This window comes from Myotis lucifugus, unplaced genomic scaffold (genome assembly GCF_000147115.1).
Source record: "Myotis lucifugus unplaced genomic scaffold, Myoluc2.0 scaffold_35, whole genome shotgun sequence".
NCBI lineage: Eukaryota > Metazoa > Chordata > Mammalia > Chiroptera > Vespertilionidae > Myotis > Myotis lucifugus.
The window spans coordinates 4528970-4546961 of NW_005871083.1; the positions used below are offsets into that span (position 1 = coordinate 4528970).

The window sequence follows — 17992 nt, forward strand, 5'->3', positions numbered from 1 at the left end:
TCAGCTTGCTCTTTAGGCTTCACCGTGCCTCTGTGGGCTGGCTCCCCCTTCAGTTCCCCAAAAATGGGCCCGTCCAGGCCGGGCGGCGCATGCGCCTCAGAGGAGGTGAGCGGCGGGGGCCGGCCCAGCGGGTCAGCTGTGGAGGGCGTAGGAGCGTTCTCCTTGCGGAGCTCACCGGCTCTGACGCCCCGGCCTGCGGGACTTGGGGTGAGGCGTGCTCGCTGGTGAATTCCGCTCCAGCTCTTCAGGTGTGGCCGTGAGGCGGTGAGTCTTGGGAGTCGGGTGGTCAAAGGAGCGCGCTCTTTCCGACCGCGGCGCCCGGGGAGGCCGCGGGACACCCACCTGTCCCGGCTCTCGAGCGCCCCTCGGCGTCGCGTCCTGTGGGGACTTTCCTGTTGCCATTGGAGGTTGGGACCTGGAAGGCCCGGTCCTCGGGGCGGCCGTCGCCTGGCGCCGGGGATTTTGTCAGAGTCGCCACAGGTGCGTCCTGAGCCGTCCGCCCGCAGGCTGAGGACCTGCTCGTAGCTGAGGGCAGGCGTGGCCTCGAGCTTTCACTCTCCTGCCGTCTCTCCCGTCGCTCTCGAGCCTTCTGACCCAGCGCGGGCTTCTCCCTTCCCCGAGCCTCTGCGTCCACGCCTGAAAAATGGGTATAAACCCGTTGCATCGATTGTGAGAAGGGAGGTCCTTAGCACCGTGTTTGACACGGTGAGCGCTCAATACAATTGCATGATTATTGCTCTTGATTATGTAGATTAGAATTTGCCTATAGAAGATAAAAGCCTGCAAAGGCGCATCTCAGCTGCAGTGAACCTTGGCACCAATCCGTCTTGCGATGGGACAGTCCCGTGAGATCCCGGTCAGTACATTGTTCAGGGAATGCAGCCGTCCACATCCCTTTCATCGGGTTTAAAGATGATCGTGCCCGTGGTTTCACAACGGGCGCTGTAAGTAAACCCGAGTTCTGGAAACCTTTATGTAAAATTTTAAACGGATGGAAGAAGTTTGTGCCGGTAAAGGAATTTTGTTGTGACCCCCTTTGGATCTCCTTTCCTATACATACAGGCTTTTGCACTTGTTTAGTTGATTTTATTTCCATCCTTAAAAAACAACACCACCACTATGTTGAGGTCTGAACCAATTTTCAAATCTATGATAATCCTAAACTCAACATTCAGCAAACAATTATTGAGCAAATAATTGTTTGCTCAGTTGTATACTAGGTGCAGTTATAAGGATATTCCCTCATTAGCCTGTGTGTTCTTTGGGGTGTATGGACTAAGTCCCCTCCACTTCTCCCCGGAAATTCACCTGACGTGGCAGAACGCTCAGCACCTGGTAAGTGCTGGTACGTGTTCAGGGGAAGCTACAGCTTGACCCATTCCTTAGGAAAGGATGCGAGGAAGTTCGAGCCCTGCAGGCAGTCCTCCCTGAGCCCCGGGGTTGCTCTGTTAGCGGAGGGGCCCGGTCTGTACGTTGGGCATACCAGTCACTTAACAGCATTTGTTTAGATTTGGTCACTTTGCAGCTGTGATAAGTACAAGTAGGTAGGGTAGGTGGCCTACTGTTACCTGCTATGTCTGCTACCTCTGCTAAATATGGTGCATTATTTAAAATGATAGTTGGAGAAGTACTAATTTAACTAATTCCAGTGCTTTCTGAAATGTGGGCTTTAAAAATATGTTTTAGAAAGCTTTAAATACTGGTTTACAGGTTTTTCTGGAGAACAGATTTTTTCCAGAGACTTTTGTGGTCCTGCTTTTTGCTCGTTTTTAAAATGACATTAGAAATTGCAACTGTCGTGTAAATTTATTTTTGGTGCAGCCACACAATAGCAAGATTCAAAGAAAACAAAAGTGGCATTAAAATAATGATGGGTTTTCAAACTCCTTGTAATTATAGATCTGCTAAATGGTGTAATTGGATGGCTTACTCCCTTTTCTTTATTAGTTATGTATTGCTTACTCTTGGTTTATTTATTTCCTGAAATGGTGCCACCTGGTGGTTGACATCTTCTATCATAGAACGCTCATTAGGAATATTTTACCTCAAAAGTCTTGGTAAAATAAGGTAAAGGAGTACATATAATATGACTAATTTTTATATTGTCTGTGAGAAAACCCTACTGCTTCTGCCCGCCCAGGTTACCCCAAATAAAAGTTAAAATTGCTTTTTATGGGCCTACTAGCCAGTTTACAAAATATCCAATTGTCACAACTGAACAATTTTAAAAATTTCAGCTCACTATTTTGGTATCAATGTTTGCAAAGTTGAGGAAGTGGGTGGAGTTGGCATGGGGAGGGGAGTTTTGTAGTTGTGACAAGTTAGCCCTTCTGATGTTTTCTAAATGCGAGTAGGACTGAAGTTTTGTTCTTTAAATGAATAATAATGAGCTTTATCCCCCTCTTTCTCACTGCAAACATCCATGCTTGAAGGCTTATCACAAATGAATATTCCGTTCCCCTTTGTTTCAGTGATGCAGCTGATGTTCATAAGTACCTTGGCACTACCCTTTTGAAATTGTTTTTTGTATTCCTAGTAGTAACAGGTGTTTATCATTTGAGTGTGAATTTGGTTTTTGGAATTGGCTTAAAGTCATTTAATTGTGAGCTTAGATTTGAGAAGAAACTTAAGAATGTAATGCCAGAATATTCTCTGTGGCATCCTTAATTGATGTAGCCAGTCTCTTTTGGGCACATTTGGACAATAACCAAGAGCTTCACACAGCATGGCATTTCATTGTTGGACAGCTCCATGAAGATGACTGCCTCTGTAATTTCCACCTTTTGATTCTTGGAAACACCTCAGAGTCAATTCAGTTCAACCTTTTCTATTTTGTGACAAAGCATTTCAGATATACAAATAATACTTTCCATATGTCACACACACTGTTCCCTGTTTCAGAGAGTCTCGTATATGTTATTTTAAACCTCATGACAACACGGAGGTATAGGTTAAGAGTTAATTCCCTTTTAAGAAAGAAGAGACTTAGGTCTTATATCAAGTAAACAAAGTGATATAACTTGTGAATAACAGTCCACAATTTTTGCTTTCAAACCATTTTCTTCCATCAAATCCATTGTTTGTCCAATTTAACCAAGTTGTATCTTTTATCTGTCTCCTCTATTGGGGATTCCCCTACATTGGTAAATATTGCCAATTTCATTCATGGTTTCCTGTTTAAATCTAGTGTCAGAACCATCACCATTCTGAGCACTCTCCCCAGAATATTCAAATTGTAAATATTCTGGACATAGCTGATCAGGATGAGTATAGTACTGCTCTTTTTCTTGTTGTAGACAGACTCTATTTCTAATAATACAGGATAATATTACCAGTATACTGACTTCTTTGGAAACTAGGCCTAGAAGTAGTGCCTGTTGAACTTGTAGCCAACCAAAGGCTCTTTGGGAAATAGTAGTTTTTTCTAACTGAATTTATTTCATTCACAAACTTCTGGGAAGGTATGTCTTTTCTATTTTGAATGTGGGAAAAAATATGTTGTGATAAGAGATTAACTGCTACTTACTTTGTAACTGGGGCTTTGTTTTGCCATGGAAATGTGGGTAATGTATATTTTGACCCACAAAAAGGCAATTTCTTATGATTCATCTGAATTTTAAAAGATACTTTCTATAGTTATTGGGAGGATTATTAGACTTGTGCTTAGCACATAGTGTTTTAACAAATTATTTTGTACATTAATAATGTAGATACGTGCTTATGGCTTTGAAGAAACTTTAAAAATAAGCATTTTCTTTAGTTTATAAAATTACTTTGAGTTATACTAGGGTTATTAGAATAGACTTTAGAAAAATTTTTTGAGAGAGAGAGAGAGAGAGAGAGAAAGAAAGAGAAGGAGAGGGAGCGATGGGAGAGTTGGGAGAGATGAGATAATGAAACATCGATTGGCCACCTCCTGAAACCGGGTATGTGCCCTGACGGAATCGAACCAGACCTTTTGGTGTACAGGACGATGCTCTAACTAACAGAGCCACAGCAGCCAGGACTAGAATAGGCTTTTAAAGATAACTAGTGGAAGGTATCAGCACTTATTTAAGTGTGTTCTAAGAATAATGGCATTGTTTTATGGTTAAACTAAAGGCCCGATGCACAAAACTCACAAATAGGCCTTCCTTCCCCCAGCTGCCAGCATTGGCTTCCCTCCGGCACCCAGGATTCAGGCTTCCCTTACAGCTCTGGCTTCATCCGGAAGGACGTCCAGTCTAATTAGCATATTACACTTTTGTTATTATAGATATTTCATGATACTCATTTGTGCTTATATACAACATGCATGCATGTTTTTATCTCTGCAGCCAAGTGTCTTCTCAGGTGTTTACTATGTCAGTTAAAAAAGTCATTTTAGTAAATCATAAGTTTGTTTCTGAACTGTAAAAACACACATTTGAGGGCTGATTGATAGATATATGCAAAAATACTTTGTTAAATATATTTATAAAACATTAGAGACATTTGCTAGGTGACTAAACTATGCTTCTTTCAGAAGAAATAAGTGAAGCAGAAATCACTTAACTGATACTGATTCTATACATAACAGTGTAGTGTTTTAAATCTGGCTTTTTTCATTTAGCTTAGTGCTTTTGAGGTTCATCCACGTTGGCACATGTGTCAGTTAATTTATTTTAATTAAATAGTATCCCATTGTGTAAATATACTACATTTGTTTATACAATTACTTGGTTATTGGACATTTGGGTTGTTTCCAGTCTTGACTATTATAAATAATATGAACATTCACATACATATCTTTGTGTGGATATACAGGGTGGGGCAAAAGTAGGTTTACAGTTGTACACTAATAAGAATAAACTGTGTTTCATGTACTCACAACTGTAAACCTACTTTTGCCCCACCCTATACATTGTGTTTTCATTTCTTTTGAATAGATTCTTAGGAATGTAATTTCCAGGTCTTATGGTAAGTTTGCGTTTAACTTCTTAAGACACTGCCAATTATCTTCCAAATTGTCTGTTCTGCTTTACATTCTCCAGAGCAATGCATGAGGTCCATTTTTTCCACATTCTAACCGATGCTTGGCATTGTCTGGCTTTTTGATTGTAGATATTCTGGTGGATATGTAATTATATCTCATTGTGGTTTTAATTTGTCTTTCCCTAATGACTAATGGTGCTCAGCATCTTTTCATGAGTTTAATTAACTAGTCCTATACCATCTTTGGTGAAATATCTATTCAAATCTTTTGTCCATTTACTAGGCCCATTTAAAACATTGGATTGTTTGTAAGCATTCTTTATTTTATTCTAGATATAAGTTCTTTATCATATATGATTTGCAAATATTTTTTCTTAGTCTGTGGCTTGTGGTAGATTTTATTTTTTTAGAGCAGTTTTAGGTTGGCAGCCAAATTGAACAAAAGTAGAGAGGTCCCATATACTTTTTGCTTCCACACACTCACAACTTCCCTCACTATCAACATCCCCCACCAGAGATTATATGTTTATTACAATTGATGAATCTAAATTGTGGCATGTCTTTTAATTTTCTTAACAGTGTTTTCAAATTGAGAAAGTTTTTAATTTTGATGAGTTTTTACCAATTTTTTTTCTTTCATGGATTGTGCTTTTTATGTATGTAAGAACTCTTTGCCCAATCTAAGGTCATAATTTTCTCTTATGTTTTCTTTCTTAGAACTTTTAAAAGATTAAAGCAATTAATTGGTTCTTCCTTTCAGTAATCTTTTCTGAGTTAAAAAGAATTGGTTTTAAAAAAGACAATAGGTGTATAGTGATACATAACTGTAGTACACCTCAATATAATGCTTTTACTTTGACTGTGGCTGCTAATTTTCTTTGTGAATGAACCAGTTAAACCAATTTTAGGGATTTCAGCTTCTTGTTTTCATGGTAATAATAGCATTTTATGAGTGTATCTGCTAAATTTAAAAAATTTATTTCCCATCTGCTTGTTGTTTCTTTTCATTGGTTAGATTTTCCTAGCCAGATGTTAGGAAGAAAGCAGTCTATATTAATTCACACTAATGTGAGATGACTAATTTTCCCTTTAACACTCTCAGAGGAATACACATTTTTAAAGGATTAATAAGCCAGTTCTCTTAATTGGTAGAATTTCATCTGAACAAAATGAGTTGTAATAAGTTTCAGGAATGTGGGGCTTATTAACATAGGCAAGCTGTTTCTGCTTGAGTGCTTATTTCCAGGATCGGATCTATTGAGGAGTCCTGCTTTTTTTCTGAACCTGCATGTTCTCTAAACACTCCTGATAAATTACTGAATCTGTTAAATCTTTGGATAAGGAACTTGAGGCTCAAGTTTAATAATTTGCCTAAGGTCAACATTCTTTTCTGATAAAGGTTCTTACTAAAAATATGAAAATAGTTTTAGGTCACATTAACAAATAAAGTCACAGACATTCAAGACACTCTTGTATCCACAGGTTGCTCTGCTGTGCTCCATCACCTTCTAAAGATGCATCCTGACTTATCTCCACACTTGCACACTGAAGAATGCAACGTCTTGATTAACTTACTTAAGGAATGTCACAAAAATGTAAGAGTTCAGAAAAAATATCATAAAGTAAAAATGAAGCTTAGGTACAACACACTGATGTAATTTAAATGTTATGTCCACTAATGGAAGGGAACAATAATGTCTTAGCTTAGTAAAGACTAGCAACTGGTGCTGTGACTTTTTTATAAATCACTTCCTTTTATGATTAGTAAAAATTAAGGATCAAAGTTTGTTAGGAATCTTTTGAAATGATATGTATTAGTTAGAATCCATATTCTTACAATAAAATACTTTTCCTAATTACAGGACACTAGAACAATATGTTCAGCTCTGATTCTTCTGATTATAATGGAATTAATCTAAGATTTTCTGTTCCTTGATGTATGTCATTCTGTGTTTAAAGGAAATTGAGACATTTTTATAATTAGATTTTAATAAATTTAAATTGTGATTGGCCTAATTTGACAGATTTACTTGTTAGTAGAATGGAAGTAAAATTTCATGGTTAAAACCAAAATAGAAAAAGCCCATTTTTGGAATGCATAAGTTGAACTGATATTTTTACAGATGTTGAATATGTAACTTTTTCCATTTATCACATGCATGAGACAGTTATAAGCATCTTTAACTTTGCACGATGCATTATTTTCCTCATGATATTCTTAAACTATAGATATACCAAATTATAATAGTAGTAAGTGTGATTTAAATGAGCAAAATTTTAAGACTGAAAGTAAGGTAGTAAGTAAAAGCCATGACCTGTGACGTCAGGTATTTTTACTGGTTCAAAGAATGTTGTTGATAGTAGGCAAACTATTTTCAGCATATATTTAAATCAAGAATTGATATTGTATGTCTTCTTACCTTTAGCTGTTGTATGGGTAGGTTGTAGTATCTCATTTGGTTTTAAATTATATTTCCCTAATGGTTGATGATTTTGAGTATCTTTTCATGTGCTTATTAGCTTATTAGCCATTTATATAAAGTCTTTTACCAGTATTTTAAAAAATTGAGTTCTTTGTCTTATTGAGTTGCCCGAGTTACTTTTATCATTGGGCATACAAGTCTTTTGTCTGGTAAGTGTATTGTGAATATTTTCTCCCAATCTGTGGCATCCTTTTTCATTTTCTTAAGAGCGTGTTTCTGAGAGAAATTGTAAATTTGATGAAGTCTAATTTACCAGTTTTTTAAAATTTTGTGTTTTTTATGTTCTACTGATCTTGTATATTTCCTGGTCACAAAGATTTTCTATTTTTTTCTTTTGGAAGTTTTACATTTAGGTTTGTGATTCATATCATGTTTTAATTTTTGTGTATGGTGTGAAGTATGAGTCAGTTTCTTTCCCTATCGATACCCAATTATTCCAACATAACTTATTTATTACTTATTTATTCTTTCCCCACTAAATTACCTTGGTGCCTTTGTAAAAAATCAACCAACCATTTGTGAGTGGGTCTATTTCTGGGCTCTCTGGTCTGTTCCACTGAGATAATATATGTCTATTCTTAACACCAGTTAATTCCAAAGTTATCTTACTGAGGCCGAGTGGTCCCCTGACTATTTTGTACTCTTCTCTGTCTTAATTTACTTTCCACACTGCATCTAGAGTGATCTCTCAAATATAAGTTTAATCATTATTCCACTTTAAAGGCTCCTTTTGTAGAATAAAATATTCCTTTCTTACTTTGTCTTCCAAGATTTTCATGAAACTGGCCTCTATTTGTGGCTTCACCACTGTCCTATACCTCTGTTCTCCCCCTCATTCCCATGTGTTCTTTCTGCAGTTATACTGGAGCATGTTTCTGTCTTGTAAGCCTTTGCACTTGCTTTTTCCTTTGCTTGACTTAGAACCTTTCTTATAATCTTCACTTCCCATGTGCTATACCAGTTGTCATCTTCTAGGTTTTATTCAGATTAATTTATCATTTCCTCTTCCTTTTCTTCTTTCCTGGCCTAGATTCTCTTGGGATAATCACTCTGCACTCCAGTAACACCATACATAATATATTTCCTACTTTATGGCAGTTGTTCTCACACTTTTTGGTCTCAGGATTCCTTTACACTTAAAAATCATCGAGGACCACAGAAAACTTTGTTTATATGAACTATATCAAATTAATTTAGAAATTAAAAAATAATTTATTTAAAATGATAATAAACTCATGTTAACATAATTAATTTTCATAAAAAGCTCTTAGTTTCCAAAAAAAGAGTGACATTGCTTTTGCATTTTTACAATTCTTTTTAATGTCTGACTTAATAGAATACAGCTGGATTCTCATACCTGCTTCTACATTCAATCTGTGATGATGTTACACTTCATGTAGTCTCTGGAAAATTGCACTGTACCCTTGTTAGATAAAGTGAACAAAACAGATAAGAACTTTGATTATTAGGAAAATAGTTTTTTACTTTATGCATCTCCTAGAAAGGTCTTGGGAACTCCTGGATATTCCCGGACTATACTTTGTAAACCATTGCTTTATAGCAATCACTTCATTATTTGTCTTCTCCCTTTGACTATGTGCAATTGAGAGTAGGGCCCAGGTTCACCTTGCTTACTGCCGTATCCTTCTAGTGCCTGGGACATTGTCTTCCAGACATTGATTGATCGATTGATTGGTTGATTGATTCAATCAATTGCTTAGCCAGTTTAGTTCTCTAGAAATAGACATCAGACACTAGTGGCATATGCTATGTGTATAAAAGAGAATTGTAGTACATGGACATGTCTTTTACCAATTCCACTAGGCATTTTAGGTTTTTCACATAATATCACAACAGTATAATTCTTATTTGGGCTCAATATTGAGGTAAAAACAAAAATATAAATTAGTTTTTTTCTTGTATTTTTAAAATAAGATGTATGTATATGGGATGGAATAAATGTAAGCTGAACTATGAAATATTGCCTTGCATTCTAAAAGTCTAATCCTTTCTGTTATTTCTGCTTGACCAGAGGGGGTGTGAAGCTGCGTTGTCCCTGCGTATTTGTATTTAAGTATTTAGGAAAAATACACAGGAAGTATTTATTTTGAAGAGGTCATTAGGTACCAGTAGGAGCTCTTAGCCTATCTTAAATGCTTGCCAGAAAAACTGACTATTTTCCAATGTGGACCAGAAAAGCACATTTAAAGTGGTAATGAATTAGGAAAAAAAGTAATGGCATGAGGCTTAGCTTACTAATTATGAGTTGCCTGGTTTTCATGAAAGTCTTAATTAGAAAGAAAAGGAAAAGATGTGCTTATTTACAACTACAAGTTCAGCATTTGTGGCATTATTATAGGAAATCACCATGCTCTCCAATCTATCCTTAAAAACTGTGACATGCAAACACACTAGATATAGCCCTAATAAAATTCAGCTTCTTGACTTCAGTCTTCATCTTAATCTGCTTTGGAACACACTTTTTGCCATGATAATAATTATAGGACTTGGATCCACTAGAAGATATTTATATTTGCTTTTCAAACCAAGCAGACTGAACTTCAGACATAGATTTCCTTATATGTGTTGTGAATTAGTGGCTTATTTATGTGGCCCATACAGGCCATCTAATAACTGTTATGTGTTTTGGATTTATTTTGATAACATTTTGAATGGAGTCAAATGAGAAAATGACTTTGGCACCAAGCATTTATTTAGTTGCTCTTCTACAGGACAGCATGTTTGCTAGTGAAGGAAATTCATTGTGTTAATATGGCGACATTGCTCCCTGTAATGGAGAATGGATTATGCTGTGATTTTAACATGCCCTTTAAAGAAGGAGGTATTAGGAAATAAAATTGTTTTCACACTGTCACTATGAGGTTTTGGCAATAGACTTCCTGTTTATCAAGGAAAAGTTTTTTTATTTTTTATTTCTAACTATAGAGCATTTATCCCACTTTTTAGGAAGGCCAGGGTAAACCTGTTTATTTGTATATTTTATACTTGGGATTTAATTATTTGCTTATTAACAAGGTGACACATTAAACTCATGCTCTAAGAATAAGCATTTAAATTCTATGTGCCAGAGACCATAGCATAATATGGGATGAAATATTTTACCCCTTTTCTTCCTTTTAGCACAGCATTCTGAAATTTTTTGGTCATTGCAATGATCTTGATCGGGAGATGAGAAAATGCTTGAAGAAGGAGGTAAGAAAAGTGTTAAAAGGATGGAAATTGTTCAACAATAGAACAGAACATTTTAAAACAATATGATATATTACTGCTGTTATTAACTCCCTCCTCCCTCCCCAATTTTAGTATAACAGAGTAAAATAGACTTTATATGTATGTCTATAACCTAGGGGAGAAATGAAAGCCTCTTCTGGGGACAATTTTAGAATACCACTGTTGTTTGGCATGCATATAAATGAAACAACTTCCTTTTTATAATCCTTGTAATTCCTTTGGATGAATTTTAACGTTTGGGAAATTGACTTTGTATGCTATATGATTGTCTAACCTCTATGCTATATACCTGAAACTAATAAAAAATAATACTGAATATAAACTGTAATTGAACAAAAAATAGATGCAATGGTAAAAGAGGATTCTCTTCATTGGAATTTGATCTATAATGGTCTTTGTTTAATTTTTTAAAAGTTTAGGAAATTGAATCTCTTTTAAACAAAAAAGACATGTCAGTCAGCTATTGGCTACAGGTAATTAAAACTCTCTGGACCTCGGTTTCGTTATATAACACTAGTAGCCCTGCTCACGAATCCGTGCGCCAGTAGCTCGCTGCTGCCTTCCTGTATCTCTCAGCCCACTGCCCCTCCCTCCTGTAGCTCCCCCGCCTCATAGCTTGCTGCCCTGCCCCCTCTTGTAGCTCTCTGCTGCCCGATTGTAGCTCGCTGCCCCGTCCTCCTGCTGATCTGTGATCTGGTCGTTATGCAGTTGGTCGTTATGTAACGACCATTTGCATATTATGTCTTTGTTATATAGGATGGTGCGGCTGGACTTAGGCTCTTGACAGCTTTAAAATTTTGAATTTCCTTATAATTACAGACAGTTCTTGGGTTACATCGGACTTGACGTACATCATTTCGTGGTTATGTCACCATCTCCCATCTATATATATAAAAGCCAAGCAACCGAAATGACTGGTTGTTATGACGCATACTGTGGCAGCCAACTGGCCCGATCGCCCCTCCCAAACTCCCGCAGCTCCTCCCCTGACTGGCCCCGCCCACAACCGCCCCCACCCCCACCCCAATCAGGGAGTGGGGCTGGCAGCCAACCTCCTGTGGCCCCTCCCGTTGGCCAGCCCAGCCCCGATCGGCCCCATTGGGGTGGGCCGGCCGGACCTCACTCGTGCACGAATTCGTGCAACTGGGCCTTGAGTTTATTTATAAAAAAAAGTTTCATCATTTTGATGTATGTACATATGTGCTTTATGTTTTTTTATTATTTATTTACCACAAGTAAAGGTCAGGAATTGTTATCTTTCTTTTAAATACTTTTTACTCTTTCACTTCATTATTGCGGTGTTGTGCTCCATGTGAGTGACATAGATGCTTATGTAGGTGGGTTCCAACTTATGGCGGAAATCACATTACGTCACGCTGTAGGAACGGATCTCCGACGTAACCTGAGGACCTACTATATAGTATATATAAACCATAGGGATCTAGTTTGACTTACTTGGAAAGACTAATTTCCTGAACCCAAATTCAGGCTAAGACTTGAACTTGGGCACATAGTCAAAATACCAAATTCATTGTATTTTTACAGGCACTGCTAACCAAGCAAAGTGCATTTTAAATCTTTGAAAATAAATTTAATGTTATTTCTGTTTTTTACATCAGATATTTTGTCTAGAACCTTTAAAAATCTATAACTACTAAAAATCTGCCTTCCAATTTTCTGTATCTTTGAACTTTTCCCCCCCATTAGCCTTATATTGAAAGATATCCTATATAATAAAAGTTAATTGTCCCCTCAGGAGTTCAACCGCTCGCTTTGATGTGTGCTGACCACCAGGGGTCGGCGTGTAACGAAGGAAGGCCCTGGCCAGCAGCCAGGGGAAGGAAGGCCCCGGCTGGCAGAGAAGGGCCCAATTGGCTCTGATTGCTGGCCAGGCCTAGAGACCCTACCTGTGCACAAATTTCGTGCACTGGGCCTCTAGTTATCCTATATAATAAAAGGCAAATTGACCAAACGGCAGAATGACCAGTCACTATAGCAGGCACTGACTACCAGGGGACAGACACTCAACACAGGAGCTGCCCCCTGGTGGTCAGTGCACTCTCACAGGGGGAGTGCCCCTCAGCCAGAAGCTGGCTTCACGGCTGCCAAGTGCAGCGGTGGTGGCGGGAGCCTCTTCTGCCTCCGTGGCAGCACTAAGGATGTCCGACTGCCAGCTTAGGCCTGCTCCCCACAGAGAGCGGGCCTAAACCATCAGTAAGACATCCCCCAAGGGCTCCTGGATTGCGAGAGGGTGCAGGTTGGGCTGAGGGGACCCCCCCCCCCCCAGAGTGCACAAATTTTGTGCACCGGGCCTCTAGTTAGATATAATATTTGAAGCTCTCCAGCATCTATCTATCTTTATGTTTATATTTTCTACTTTTTTTTTTTTTTTCTTCTTCCTGGAATCCCTTTCTAAAGTGTCTTTACTGTTTGAAGAACTTTCCAGAGTTCTGAGTTAAGGGTGATAATTTTCTTTGTGAACAAACATGTACATATAAAGTGTTTTAAACTGATTTTTGAAAAGAGTTTTTCCTTATATGCAAAGGCTCATTTAGATGGAAACTAAACTTAGGGCTCTGTTCCTTTTTTAATAAGGTTATGGGAAAACTAGAGGCCTGGTGCATGAAATTTGTGCACCGGAAGGGGGGGTCCCCTCAGCCTAGCCTGCACCCTCTCCAATCCGGGACCCTTTGGGGGATGTCCGACTGCCGGTTTAGGCCTGATCCCGGAGATTGGGCCTAAACCGGCAGTTGGACATCCCTCTCACAATCCTGGATCGCTGGCTCCTAATTGCTCACCTGCCTTGTCACCCCTAACTTCCCCCCCTTGCAGGCTTGATAGCCCCTCACTGCCTCTGTGTGCCGTCCTGATCGCCCCTAACTGCCCCCTGCTGCCAGCCTGGTCACTCCTAACTGCCCCCCCTGCTGGCCTGGTCGCCCCCAACTGCACCTCCCTCGCTGGCCTGGTTGCCCCTAACTTCCCCCCCCTGCCGGCCTGGTTGCCTCTTACTGCCCCCCCTGCTGGCCTGGTTGCCCCAACTGCACCCCCTCATGGTCCCCCCGCTGGCCTGGTTGCCCCACGTAGCCTGCTATTCAGTCATTTGGTCATCCCTCACTAACCCCCTGCGGCCTGGTTGCCCTACGCAACCTGCTGTTCAGTTGTTTGGTTGTCCCTCACTAACCCCCCTGCCAGCCTGGTCGTAGGCAGCCATCTTGTGAGGGTATGATGGTCAATTTGCATATTACCTCTTTATTATATAGGATAAAGTTCACACTATTTTATATGTTATTTAATTGGTATAGCTGTTTATTTCTCACATGCTCTGTGTAGAATAGCTTTTTTCCTACATTTAGATTTTTTTCTCCTTATAGTTTAACAATTTTCCCATTGGTGATTAGATCATATAAAATTTTCTTCCGAGGTAGTCCTAAACTGTTAGGGACTACTTGGTAGAATGTTGTAGAATCTACAGTGTAGATACTCTTATTTTGTTTAAGTTCATTTTTATATAAATTTCAAATGTTGTCCTTGATTTATTTTTTAACTCCTCTGTGTGGTTTTTATGTTGCTTTATTACTTGATTTGTAGACATTTTTCTGTCCTTTCATCCTTCAATCCTCTGAACCCATGCTCATTTGTTTTCTTTCTGCTTTTAATGCTTTCTAGTTTACCATTTATTGCTTCTAATGCTCTTTTCCTACTATTTCCTTGATGTGTCATTTGAGTACTTCATTCCTTGAAGCTTTTAACTAGAAAAAGGATCTGGCCAGTTTTGTTGAGCCTGTCTTTGTTGTTGCATGCTGCTTTTGTTCATTTATTGAAATAATCACTAATTTTACTTCTGTAGCATACTCTTTGTCCCTCTTACTTGTGTTTTGTTTGGTTTTGGTTAATTGACCTTCCATTCTATCTGTGTTATTCAATAGAGTTTTGTGAATAACATTATATTCATCCTTTTCTCTCTTCTTTTATTCAGGGGCCATTTTGACCCCTTTGGAAATAATCTTAACGTATTTTAATATAGGCTATATTTTAATTTGCTCTATGCTTATTTTGTTGGTTCGCTACAAAGTATTATCTTCAGAACTTTTACTCTTAAGACCCTCCTCCCAGCCTAATTGCTGGAGGCAACATGTGATTAAAAATATCAAGCATTTTTCTCAGGGCATCTATCTATCTATCCATGTTCTGGAGGCTTTTTTCCCCCCTAAATTTTATATATGTGTGTATATCTATATCTATATCTATATCTATTTCTATATCTATATCTATATCTATATCTATATCTATATCTATATCTATCTATCTATCTATATATATATATAGATATATCTATATCTATATCTATATCTATATCTATATATATATATATATATATATATATATATATATGTATTTATATTTGATTTCAGAGAGGAAGGGAGAGGGAGAGACAGAAACACCAGTGAGGAGAATCATCAATTGGTTGCCCCCGTGTCCCCCCCCCGTCCTCTCTTCCCCCTGCCCACATGCCCCACACTGGGGATTGAGCCTGCAGCCCAGGCATGCTCCCCAACCAGGAATCTGTGACCTCCTGGTTCATAGGTCGACACCCAACCACTGAGCCACGCCAGCCAGGACCCTTAGATTTTTTAAAGCAATAAAACACACTTTTCGCTTAACAATCTTAAGAGGAAAATTAATGTATGGCAGGTAAAAGGAATGGTTTTCGTTAAAGGGACCTGGTGCTTCATCTATAATTTGAAGATGCCCTTTGATGGGGAAGAAAAAAAAGTTTGAAAACTATCATTCCAGGACATACGTTAGAACCTTTCAATCAAAACTTTAGACTTAGAAAACTTCTTAAAGATTATCTAACCCAACTCCTTATGTTTGAAGTTCCTGGACCAGAAGATAAAGTAACTCAACATCAGGAATCGCCACACCAGGAATCAGGGGAGGGGATCAGGTCAAGTCCTTGGTTAACTCTACCATTAATCTTTTGTTTCTGTGACCTCTTTCCATTTCTCTTATCTCCTAAAAGATTTTGATGTCCAACAGTTCACATATACTCAGTTTTCTCCCTTCTGCCTAGGTAGTCTTCATTCACCTTTAAAATATGTCTGTATTAGTATATATATTTTAAGCCTCTACATATGTACATATAAGAGCACTTAAAGTCAAATTTCTCTGCTTTAAATAAATGCTTTTTAAAGTGTCACTCTGTATTTCCTGTTATTTATAACCTACTAGCCAGATCAGAATACTAGGTTGAAAACATTTAAGGTTAAAACTGCATTTAGATCCACCTGATTACAGAAACATAGAATTTGGGGAGAATTTGATTCAGTGACTTACCATGATGAAGAAATCCTGGGAAGTTCAGCTGACTATAAGTTTCTGTATGAATCAATAGGATAATATGGTTGCTAAGAACCAGTTACTCTTTAAAAAAAAGAAAAATATATTGTTTATTGATTTCAGAGAGGAAGGGAGAGGGAAAGAGCGTTAGAAACATCAATGATGAGAGAGAATCATTGATCAGCTGCCTCCTGCACGCCCCCCCTCTGCCTGGGCATATGCCCTGATCGGGAGCGAACTGTGACTTCCTGGTTTACGCTCAGCCACTGAGCCATGCCAGCCGGGTGAGTCGGTTAACTCTTGATAATATTTATAGAAATGTAATGTGTCCAGGTCATAAGAACTAGTAGGCCATTGTAGTCTACATCTGTCAGGCTACTTCTAGAGCACTGTATTTAATTCTGCTTGTGACATTTTTTTTAAGGAGTATTGATATTAAAGTACTTCATAAAGGTGCTTTATAGAGAAGATATTAGAAGGCAGAAGCCATGTTCTGTGAACAGTTGTAGAAACCAGTGATACTCAGCCTGCAAAAGAGATTGTGAATGGGTTATCTGTAATCAGATATTTGAAAGACTACTCTGGCAAGAAGAAACAGAGGACAGTGGGATAATTTACTGGGAAACACTGGTTCAACATAAAAAGCTTTGGAAGTTATTCGAACAATAATTAAGTAGCTCCTTATAACTAGAAGTATTCAGTCAGAGGTTGGATAATTAGATTGTGAGCTCCTGGAGAATAGGGACAAAACTCATTTGTCTTAAATTTTTACTGAATTCATATTTTGGGAGGAAATTAATTCAGTAAAGACTTAAGCATCTGTTAGGATGTGGATACTGTGCTAGAACTTGTACTAGATAGCCTCTAAGGTCACTGTTTTCAATCTCAGATTCAGGGAAGTAAAAGAAGAGTTTTGTCAGCAAAAACATTATTTTTATTCTGCAAATATTTAATTGATATAAATGGTAATATAATCTACTCTTTTCTCCCCCTTCCTTTTATTTTTCAGTACGTGGAAAAGAGGACCAAGAGCAGGGAGCTTGGCAATGCGATGCGAAAGAGACTTTCAAATCCTCCAGAGGAATCTGAAACATAAATTATATTATCGCTGGATGCCTTGGCTGAGAGAAGATTTGAAGACTCTTGGTTGATAAAACCAAAGGAATCCTATCTCATTTGGTCTCCAGAATCCTTTGAATAGCAAGTGACCCATGAGAAATCGAGACATGGAGAAATACAGAAACCCTGGATTCAGAATATTTGTTGGGCAGAGCCTTTAGTACTCTGATTCCTTTACCAACACACCTGACTTTTAATATGGTTCTTTCTTTTGCCTGCAGCCATTTAACATTTGAGTAATTTATCACCCTCAATAAAATAATTGATTTTTATCATATTTTCTCTGTTCTCTTAGACTCTTCTGGAATTAGGGAGAAATGGTCCCATTAGACTTTCCCTTTTGAAAACATGGCAATTCTAGAGCTTAAACATTGAAGATACAAGCTATGGCTCAGTGGTTAAGCGTCGACCTGTGTATCAGGAGTCACGGTTTGATTCCAGGTCAGGGCATGTGTCTGGGTGTGGGCTCCATCCCCAGTAGGAGGCATGCAGGAGGCAGCCAGTCGATGTTTCCCTTTCATTAATGTTTCTATTTCTTTCTCCCTCTTCCTTCCTCTTTCTGAAATAAAACATCAAATAAAAAAGATACAAGCTAAGGCAAAAAGAGCTTGAGGAAATTCCCAGCTGTGTTAACTATATGAAAATGTTGCGACTTTCTTGTTCTTAAAAGAGCTGTTTTCTAAAAGGGAAAGTGTTTAACATTGATAAAATTACTTCTAGTCAGGATTGAAGTCTTGGTGGACTTTGGTTCTTATTTTGTTGGATGTGCCCACCCTGGATGCCAGTTAACTTCTGGGCATTAACTTTAGGCCGGCATACCTACTCTTGCTGGGTACAGGGCTCTT

The 17992-nt window shown here is 38.3% G+C and overlaps 1 protein-coding gene across 6 annotated transcripts; it reads left to right on the plus strand.

Annotated features, from left to right (window-relative positions):
• The first annotated feature begins 113 nt into the window (after positions 1 to 113).
• On the plus strand, positions 114 to 17424 carry CMC2 (C-X9-C motif containing 2). 6 transcript variants are annotated; one of them, XM_014454335.2, is made up of 5 exons: positions 134 to 264; positions 4908 to 4938; positions 6436 to 6548; positions 10578 to 10649; positions 17038 to 17424. In XM_014454335.2, exons 3-5 carry the CDS (start codon positions 6468 to 6470, stop codon positions 17122 to 17124), a joined length of 240 nt encoding a protein of 79 aa, XP_014309821.1. In that variant the 5' UTR covers positions 134 to 264; positions 4908 to 4938; positions 6436 to 6467; the 3' UTR covers positions 17125 to 17424. The 6 variants fall into 6 exon arrangements, with proteins under 6 accessions (XP_006087110.1, XP_023608354.1, XP_014309821.1 ...); XM_006087048.3 differs by lacking the exon at positions 4908 to 4938 and having other exon boundaries at positions 114 to 264; XM_023752586.1 differs by lacking the exon at positions 4908 to 4938 and having other exon boundaries at positions 122 to 248.
• The last annotated feature ends 568 nt before the right edge of the window (positions 17425 to 17992 follow it).

Excerpts from the sequence above, each read along its gene's own strand:
- CMC2 (XM_006087048.3), top strand. The coding sequence starts at position 6,468 with ATGCATCCTGACTTATCTCCACACTTGCACACTGAAGAATGCAACGTC. Across the intron at positions 6,549-10,577 it reads TTAAGGAATGTCACAAAAAT|CACAGCATTCTGAAATTTTT; the intron begins GTAAGAGTTCAG and ends TCTTCCTTTTAG. Across the intron at positions 10,650-17,037 it reads GAAAATGCTTGAAGAAGGAG|TACGTGGAAAAGAGGACCAA; the intron begins GTAAGAAAAGTG and ends TTTATTTTTCAG.